This window comes from Phocoena phocoena, chromosome 1 (assembly GCF_963924675.1).
Source record: "Phocoena phocoena chromosome 1, mPhoPho1.1, whole genome shotgun sequence".
Taxonomy (NCBI): Eukaryota; Metazoa; Chordata; class Mammalia; order Artiodactyla; family Phocoenidae; genus Phocoena; species Phocoena phocoena.
The window spans coordinates 100671413-100681030 of NC_089219.1; the positions used below are offsets into that span (position 1 = coordinate 100671413).

At 40.4% G+C, this 9618-nt stretch overlaps 1 protein-coding gene across 1 annotated transcript; it reads right to left on the reverse strand.

Moving 5' to 3' along the window:
- Positions 1 to 329: 329 nt before the first annotated feature.
- On the reverse strand, positions 330 to 6141 carry BCL2L15 (BCL2 like 15). The gene is made up of 4 exons (XM_065894304.1): positions 5884 to 6141; positions 5442 to 5563; positions 1034 to 1258; positions 330 to 394 (listed from the first exon to the last, which is right to left on the reverse strand). The coding sequence occupies exons 1-4, from the start codon at positions 6008 to 6010 to the stop codon at positions 377 to 379; spliced, it is 492 nt and encodes a 163-aa protein (XP_065750376.1). The 5' UTR covers positions 6011 to 6141; the 3' UTR covers positions 330 to 376.
- Positions 6142 to 9618: the final 3477 nt, after the last annotated feature.

Genomic DNA, 9618 nt, shown 5'->3' on the forward strand with positions numbered 1-9618 from the left:
AGAGGACAGGACTATATCTGAAGGAATGGTTTACTGTGTGTTCCCTTTTCCCCACAGTATCTCCAGCAAATGCCTGCCCTGTTGCCTGGAATTCCACTACTGACGAGTCACTACTTTAAGTCTGGAGGTCTTTGCTTCAACAAAACCTCATTAAAACTCATGTAAAAACAGAAAGTATAAAATCTCTACAGACCTCTGGGAGCTGCTCCTAACTTTAACAATCAGTAGAAAACAGGTTATTCAGCTAAGTTCAGTTCTGTCCAAGAGAAAGAAGGTTTTGATTTGGTTGTTTCTGTTTTAATTGCCAGAGATCAATCACCCGATCAGTCAAAGAAGATCAAAGTTTTTCAGGCTGGAAAACAGCTCCACCTCTTCTTCAGCTCTCCAGATTTTCCTAGGAAGGACAATGAATATCCTACAGTCAAAGGAATGGTCTTCAGGAACTCCCTAAAGAAGCCAGAATGACCCACAGATAACTCCAGGGAAGAGAGCTCTTACTAAGGCTTCTGCTGATGTTGGAAATGAAGGGGAGTGCTCTAAGAGAGCAGATGTTCTAATGATTACTAAGACATGGACTTAGAATGCCTCCTACCGTTACCACTACAGCAGATGTCACTAACCGTTTTTTTGTTAGATAATAGTAAGATGATTCTGAACTTCCTCAACACACACCCAAAAGATGTTAGGGAAAAAAGACCCAGAAATTTACCAGTAGAGCAAAGTCACACTGAGATTAGAACTCCACCATTAATATACTTCATAGATGATTATGTACAGGAAGTGGAAATTAGCTTGACAAAGTTAGCAGTCAACATTTTAGGTAGCCTGGCTCTGGGGTCCAAGACCCACTGGCTGAGCTTCTGACTCCTCCCCTTTTCCATGGCAAAAAAACCCCGGCATTTTCAGCAAAGTTGGAAGGCCAGTTTCCCTGCATGGTTTCCAACTGATGGAAAGAACCACGAATTGGAGTCCCAGAGATTAGTACAAAAACGATGCAAATGTCTAGCAAAGCCAGGGGCCCCAAAATACTTACCCAACCTCCCTGGCCCTGGATATACTCTCGGATGGCAGTGTTCCCAATGATCATATTTGCCATGGGCGTAGCCACCTGTCTTGCTATCTCAGGAGTCATGCGGACCACACGTTCAAGAAGTTTCACTGACACTGCCAGAAAGGCTCTCTCATAAGCCAAGCTGGAATCCTGGGCACACCAGGCCTTGCTGAGAGAATTAACTGTGTCCTGAAGTATAGCTCCTGCCTGGGGTAAGATATGGGATCTATCAGTGGAGTATCACTGAAAAAGTACAGTAGGCTGCAGGTGTAGGAATCCAGTAAAGCAAGTGTTTCTCAAAGAGTGGCAAGTGCACATTGGTTGTATCTAAGGTAATCTTAAGAAGTAGATGGATATAATTCAAAAAGAGTCATGTACCACAATGTTCATTGCAGCTCTATTTACAATAGCCAGGACATGGAAGCAACCTAAGTGTCCATCGACAGATGAATGGATAAAGATGTGGCACATATATACAATGGAATATTACTCAGCCATAAAAAGAAACGAAATTGAGTTATTTGTAGTGAGGTGGACGGACCTAGAGTCTGTCATACAGAGTAAAGTAAGTCAGAAAGAGAAAAACAAATACCATATGGTAACACATATATATGGAATCTAAAGGGAAAAAAATGGTCATGAAGAACCTAGGGGCAGGACAGGAATAAAGACACAGACCTACTAGAGAATGGACTTGAGGACATGGGGAGGGGGAAGGGTAAGCTGGGACAAAGTGAGAGAGTGGCATGGACATATACACACTACCAAACGTAAAATAGATAGCTAGTGGGAAGAAGCCGCATAGCACAGGGAGATCAGCTCAGTGCTCTGTGACCACCTAGAGGGGTGGGATAGGGCGGGTGGGTGGGAGTGAGACGCAAGAGGGAGGAGATATGGGGATATATGTATATGTATAGCTGATTCACTTTGTTATACAGCAGAAACTAACACACCATTGTAAAGCAATTATACTCCAATAAAGATGTTAAAAAAAAAAAGAACAGAAAAAAAAAAGAAGTAGATGGATAAACTTTTCTTACTTTAGTATTTTTAATTTATTGTAATGGGTATTAGAAAAAACCTAAGCAGCCAATCAAACCCATGATTTGCTCAGGATGAACAAAATGATTAAAGGAAAAACAAAATGATTTGAAAGAAAAATACCAAGTACATCATAGCAGAGTTGGTCAAATTCTAAAGGTATGGCTTGAATGACTGAAGTCTGGGAAACTCTAAAGTAAAAAATAGATTAGCTTTTCCTCTTTCTCTTTCCTTCCCCAAAAGTTCGATCCAAGAGTCATTAGATGGGGCTGAGTAAGGTCTATTGTGGTGTAGTGTAGGGGACCCATGGTGGTCAAAGCAGGGTGTCAGAACCTAAACAAGCAGAGAAGGGCATCCACGGTGAGAGTACCTAGATCCTGGCTTCCAAATAGCATTCTCCATTAAAAGAAACTAGAGCTCCCTGGCGAATGGCTAATTTCAGGCTGGGGCTTGGAAAATACAAGATCTTCTGTCAGAAATTAAAGAAGTACTCAGAGAATGATAGGGACATGCCAAAAAGACACAGTCCAGGTTGAAAGGTGGAAGCTAGGGCAATTTGAGCATACAGATAAATAATAATAGTAACAGATTACAACCCACTGAATAAAGTAGGAATTCATGGGTCCACGTTGATATAAAAAATAAATAAATGAATAGATTAAAATTTTGGTGAGAAATGGGGCATTTACATGGTTTCAAAGGACTTCCCTACAAGACACTTACTAATTAAAGGTGAAAAGATTAACTTGACAGTGAAGAAGCCTTGCAGACACTATTTTAAGTGATTAAAGTTAACACCAGTACTGGGACAAATTGAAATCTGCACCACTTGATAGGATGCAGTGAAATGAACACAGCAACACTTCTGTGCAATTCCTACCAAAGGTACATATCCTGTATCGATTCAAGAGGAAATATCAAACAAACCCAAGTTAAGGGACATTCTTCAAAATAATTGGCCCATAATCGTCAAGGGTCAAGGTCATGAAAATCAAGGAAAGACTGAGGAACTATTCCAAATTGAAGGAGACGAAAGAGACATGACAACTAAGTGCAATATCTGATTCTGACCTAGATCCTTCTACTATGCAGGTGACCCTTGAACAGCTCAGAGGTTAGGGGAAACAATCCCCTGCATAGCTGAAAACCTACATATAACTTTATGGTTGGCCCTCCGTATCTGCGGTTCCACATCTGCAGATTCAACCAAGTGCAGAGCGTGTAGTACTGTACTATTTATTGAAAAAAATGCATATAAGTGGGACCCATGCAGTTCAAACCTGTGCTGTTCAAGGGCCAGCTGCAAGTGAAAGTCTGAGAAAATCTGAGCGGGATCTGAGGATGAGATGATAATGTATCAATGCTAAATTCCTGGTTTTGATGGTTAGACTGTGGTTATATAAGAGAATGTCCTTGTTTGAAGGGGGTGATGGAACAACATGTTGGCTACTTACTCTCAAACGATTCAACTTTTCTGTGAGTTTGAAGCTGTTTCCAAAATAATTTGTTTGTTTGTTTGTTTGGGGTTTTTTTTGTTTTGTATTTTTTGTGGTACACGGGCCTCTCACTGTTGTGGCCTCTCCCGTTGCGGAGCACAGGCGCTGGATGCACAGGTCCAGCGGCCACGGCTCATGGGCCTAGCCGCTCCGCGGCATGTGGGACCTTCCCAGACCGGGGCACGAACCCGTGTCCCCTGCATCGGCAGGCGGACTCTCAACCACTGTGCCACCAGGGAAGCCCCAAAATAATTTTTTTTAATTAAAAAGTAAAAGTAGATCCAGCTACCAGCTACCGAGGAAAGCTTCAGTGCAAGCAATTAGGTGTGATAAGTCCAGTTCTGCCTGAGCTGCATTCAGTAGGAAGATAAAGCATAATGGTTAAGGGTGTGGTTCAGCACAGAGATACAGAGAATAGATTGGTGGTGACCAGGAGATAGGGCGAGGTCAAAATGGGTAAAGGAGGGACTTCCCTGGTGGCACAGTGGTTAAGAATCCGCCTGCCAACGCAGGGGACATGGGTTCGAGCCCTGGTCCAGGAAGGTCCCACATGCCACGGAGCAACAAAGCCTGTGGGCCACAACTACTGAAGCCCGCACACCTAGAGCCCGTGCTCCACAACAAAGAGAAGCCACTGCAATGAGAAGCCTGCGCACCACCACGAAGGGTAGCCCCCGCTCACCACAACTAGAGAAAGCCCACGTACAGCAACGAAGACCCAACGCAGCCAAAAATAAAATATTAATTAATTAATTTAGAAAACCAAAAAGAACCAAAATGGGTAAAGGGGGTCAATTTTATGATGACAGAGAGAAACTAGACTTATGGTGGCAAGCATGCTGTGGTGTATACAAAAGTGGAATTATAATGTTGTACACATGAAATTTATGTAAAGTTATAAAGCAATGCTACCTCAATTTAAAAAAAAAAGTGTGATTCTGGAATCAGTCTGGGTTCAAATCCTAACTTCAACACTTACTAAATAATCTAATTACTTATTTCCCTATTCTTCAGTTTCCTTATCAGCTTAAATGGATACTAAGTCAGAAAATACTTTTTGAGGGCCTATTGTATATCATGTTCTGTTCTAGGTTGTGTGAATATAGCAGTGGACAAAATGGGTTAAATGTTTGCTCTCACAGTGTTACACACAGATGAGAGAGGTTGCACTGTGGATAACAGTTTCTATAATGCCTCATAGAGTGGTGTAAGGATTAAATGAGATAATAAATGTAAAGCATTTAGAATACTGTCTGGCACATGGTAAGTGATGAGTTAATATTAGCTGTCATTATTGATATTAACCAGCAACCTCTTCTAGAACATTGCCTATGGTATTTATATCCCATACAAAGTCCAGGAATCAGGACACTGATGAAAAGCCAGATACGCCCTAGTGGCTGCTGTACTTATCCTTTGTTGCGTCGGATTTGTCAAATGCCTATCCTTCCTGTATATAATTTTATTGCTGGACCTTGAGGAAAAAAAGATGTCCACTACCAGCAAAATAAATATTAAAACAGGTGCATAAAAGAATAAAATGCTTTACCAAGAATAAAATGCTATATATATGCTCTATGCCATTAAGCACAGCTCTGATGAAAAACAAATAGAAACAATCTGAAGGCTGATCAGCCTATGCCAAAAGCTCTCCACCTCAATACCACCTAGGCTTTGATTAACTGCTAAAGAGTCGGCAGTTGAAGAATTCCTGCTGTATCTCCTTGGATGCATTAAGCCCCCAAATCTTTCACAGAACATTTCTAGTCACAGTCATATAGGAGTAGTAAGAGAAGGATATCTGAAATAGAAAAAAAGCAGCAAACAATAGAAGGAAGTAGCAGAAACTTGACCTGTCCCTGAATGGTTTCTGCGATGATGTTTTTGGCAGAAGCTTCCAATTCTCCATTGAACTGGTCACCCAACATCCGAAGGCGACCAGCAATGATGGCCACATCAAAAGAGCAGACCTCTCCTAAAACAGAGGGAACACAGGCACATTCGTCACAATGCTTGAAGGGATGGCAAGTCCCAGGAATCTGGGCATTGAAAAAAGTTCTCTAGACTTTTTAAACAATTTGGGCATCATTCTCTCCGAAGAAAATCTTCAATATTCTGTCAACACCAATAGAAGACAGAAAATCTCCCTTCACTGGGAATCTCTTTCCCTTCTATAAAGACTTCAGATATTGCTGAAAGCTTAGAGCTTACCTTTTGAAACTTAAGAAGAAATAAGTAAGAATATTCAGATTCTCTTGTTGACCTGCAATTACCACCTCAGGCCAGGAGCCTTACCTGAATCTAGTTCGTCTGCACAACGTAGGGTCCGGTTAGCAACCTGACAAGTGGGACCTAAGAAGTCTGTGAGTAGAGAGTCTATAATGCATTCCGTTTGCTCCTCAAAGGTTCGGGGGCTCTTCATTTTAGGTGTTTATGGCCAAGTTTTGCTTGTCTACAAAACAAAGCAGTTTTCAGCTCAGAAGGAAGTCAGAAACACTGGTAAACCAGATGTGTCCCTCTTGTAAAGTTTCTTAATGGGACATGGAGTCCTGGAGCCTTTCCTACCACCTGTCTTCAAGACAGCTGCTCAGAAAGATGGGACTTCTCTGAAGAGCTCACCCACACACAGCTAGGGAGGTTTGTTGAAGACTTTCAGTTCCTTATCTCAGATCCACACCCAAGCTAGTACCTAGGGTTAATGAATAACTTTAATAGTTAGATAGCCAATCTAGAACTGAAAGAGTCAAGGAAGAGCTCTTGGGCAACACTGAGAAACTTCCTGCTGGGTTCTGGGTATGGTGTAATTTAAAGAAAGAAATTTTGAAGTTCTATTACACAAGCATTCAACTCCTGACTATGGCATTCGTTTGCCACTATCACACACCGATTACTTACTGAGTACCAGTGTGTAAGAAACTACACATACTTGGCACTATAAATAACCCAGAAAAATGACACAGATACAGTTCCCATCCTCATGGGGTCATACTTCAGCATGAATGACAGATATTAAATGACTAATCATATAATTTCTTGTGCTTATTAAGATATAGTGTGTTACTACAGTGTATAATAAGGAAACAAACCTGGGGGTAAGGAAGGCTTCCTTGAGTAGTAACATCTGAGACGAGCTCTGAAGGACAAGCAGGGATTCATTAGGCAAAGAGTAGGAATATGACCATTCCAGATGGAGGGTATAGGATATATAAAAGCTGAAAAGATGAATAAGAATTTGGGCACTTGAGGAATTGTAAATGGGGACAACACAAAGTATTTCACAGGGAAATAACAAGGATTAAATAAGATAATGTTATGTGGAATGACCCAAGAGTATCTGACACACAGCAAGTGTTAAATATCTTCCTTTTAGCCCAAGGTCTAATGACCAGGATTAAAAGGGATCTGGGATTTCTCTAATATAATTAATTGGGATTTTCCTAATAGGGTTGGACTCCATTGTCGTTTTACAGGTTCTCAGGATTGGACACTTCATAGTGGCTGCCTTCTTAATGTAACTACACCTAGATTCTGGGTTTGTATCTCAGAAGCAGCACTCAAACCTATCAGCCCTTCCAGGTATTCTGACCTGGTGAACTAGTAAGAGATTCAAGCATAAACAGTAAGTTAGTTGTTCAAAGTGGAATTTCTAGCTTGCAAGATAATCAGAGCCAATCTTCTGCTTTCTATTCCATTCTAAAAAAAAAACTCATAAATTCCTTTCAGACTAGGAACAGGAATTATGTAGCTGAAGGGCCATTTTTATTTGTCATTATCAATCATTAGGGCTGAAACTTCAGTTTCTACTAAATAGCCTTCAGACCTCTAATGTCAGAGGTAATTCTAGGTCAACCTCCTTTCACACTAGAGTGAGCCACTGACAAGTTAAGGATTCCAACAAGTACATTTATGACATACTCCCAAAATAACATACAAAAACAAAAAATTATAAGATACTATCCAACTGGTGTTAAATAGCTTGCCCAAGGTAAGTGGCATCAGTAAGTGGCAGAATAGAAATTTAAAACCAAGTGTGTCTTACCATTAATAATAAACCTTTTCCCACAATAATAAACCACCTTCCTCATTTCACTACTGATATGCTTATGGGCAAATGCCATCTTGGGAATCTAATCTTTGCATAGTCTTATCTATCCTTTGCATTATCTGTACAATCAATGTTGTAAGGCTACAGAAACAGTATACCCTTTATGAGCAATGTGGGGTAAAATTTCCTCCTTTGTTTATTTCTCTCTGGGCCTTCAATGTAACACCCTCCCAACTACCCCTTCCCCTCCCTACCAGCCCACATACCCTTCACTCTTGCAGTTCAAATACTGTACTCTTAATTATTACTGAAAAATGAGGCCAGAATTTTTTCACTATCACTTGCTTCTCTTGCTGTTCTGGCGATAACAACTAATATCCCTTTCCCAAAGCCTCATCTCATATCATTGGCTCAAAATCCAGGATCTTGTCATCTGCACCAGGTCCGCATGTGAATGAGGATCCTGGGGTACAGCTCCTCTCAACATGAAGACCTATAACTAAGAAAAAAAGTTCTTTGTCTCCCCTCCCCCAAACACCCAATATATGAGAAAGGGACAAAATAATTGTAACAGAACTGCCATTCAAAAAGGAGGAGGGAATGGAGACATTTAACAGTCGCTGGTCCATAGCAGTAAAATGATCATCAGGAACTATGCAAATGATTGCCTCTGTAATGTTCCAAAGCACCACTGTCATTGGCGGGCACTCATTGTATGTGTTACTATTTACCAACTAAGACAGACATTAGAAGGCCATTTTTCTAAAAGCAGAGTATCAACTACCCTCATGGATTTTAAAGATAAGCATCCACTTATATTATCAAACCATGTATCTGCAGAGGCTAGAGAGCTCCTAGGGAGAAGGAATATTAAATAATTAACTTCATGGTATACTTAAGCTTTAGTCATTTTGCTTGTAAATTAGTAAAGCCAGACTACAGTTAAGAGAAATCAGTTCTTCATTGAGATCATTTTAAAATTACACTTTTCAAAAGCAACAGTTTCATATTCTGCTATGCCCCTACTTTACAGAAAAGCAACCAGGTAGGGCTTAATCTTCTAAAGGCTCCAATAGTTGGGATCACTTTAGCAACATTCAGTTGCTGAGCTGTACCTAATTTTCTTTAGGTCAATATTTCAACTATAGTCTTTAATTTTTTAAAAAGTCAATCAATTTACTCAGTTTCTACCACTTACATTCTGTTCCCTTGTAACACTTAAAACTGGCAGCACTTAGCACTTCGATTTTGTTTTAATACCTAATTAAACATTCACAGTTTAACTGAACAAGTCAAAACATGGAAAGCAATTCTGAAGCTATTCTGATCCCCCTACTTCCAGTCCCTGGGGATCCATGGTCTAGATCAGACTTTTTCAACTGGGGGTGATTTTGACCCCCACAGTAACTTGGCAATGTCTGAAGACAGTTTTAATTGTCACAACTAGGGGTTCTACTGGCATCTAATGGTATAGATCAGAGATATGGCTAATGATTATCCTACAGTGCATAGGAAAACCCCCTACAGCAAAGAATTATATGGCCCCAAATGTCAGTAGTACCACTTTTGAGAAACCCTAGTCTAGATGGAATTCCATCTATTGTCCTCTATGTGGTCAACACAATATAATAAAACACACTTCAAACACCAACCCCCAAACACCATCAGAATCTAATTACTTACAGCCATTCGTTCAATGCTATTTATTGAGTAATCACTATGTGGTCGGCACTGTAGAGATAGAAGGAAAGAAAGATAATCACTGTCCTTAGAAACTGTCTGGTTGAGACAGACAACTCACAAACCCAGGCCCTTGCCAGAAAACTCAGCAATGTTATCTACTCTTATTAAAAGCTTAGTTGACAGAAATGATGGTGAAGCATTATTTGAAGGATATGCAGTCCATCTATGTATCTAGGTAGAAGAAGTCCTTAAATTAAGCTGGATGATTATTTGGGTCACAGTATCTGTAGTCCTTGAAGAAA

What these genes read in the sequence shown, in the direction of transcription:
- BCL2L15 (XM_065894304.1), bottom strand. Translation starts at nt 6,010, where the DNA reads ATGAAGAGCCCCCGAACCTTTGAGGAGCAAACGGAATGCATTATAGAC. An exon ending in TGCAGACGAACTAGATTCAG is followed by an intron (nt 5,564 to 5,883) that starts GTAAGGCTCCTG and finishes CCTCTGTTTTAG; the next exon opens with GAGAGGTCTGCTCTTTTGAT. An exon ending in CAGAAACCATTCAGGGACAG is followed by an intron (nt 1,259 to 5,441) that starts GTCAAGTTTCTG and finishes ATCTTACCCCAG; the next exon opens with GCAGGAGCTATACTTCAGGA.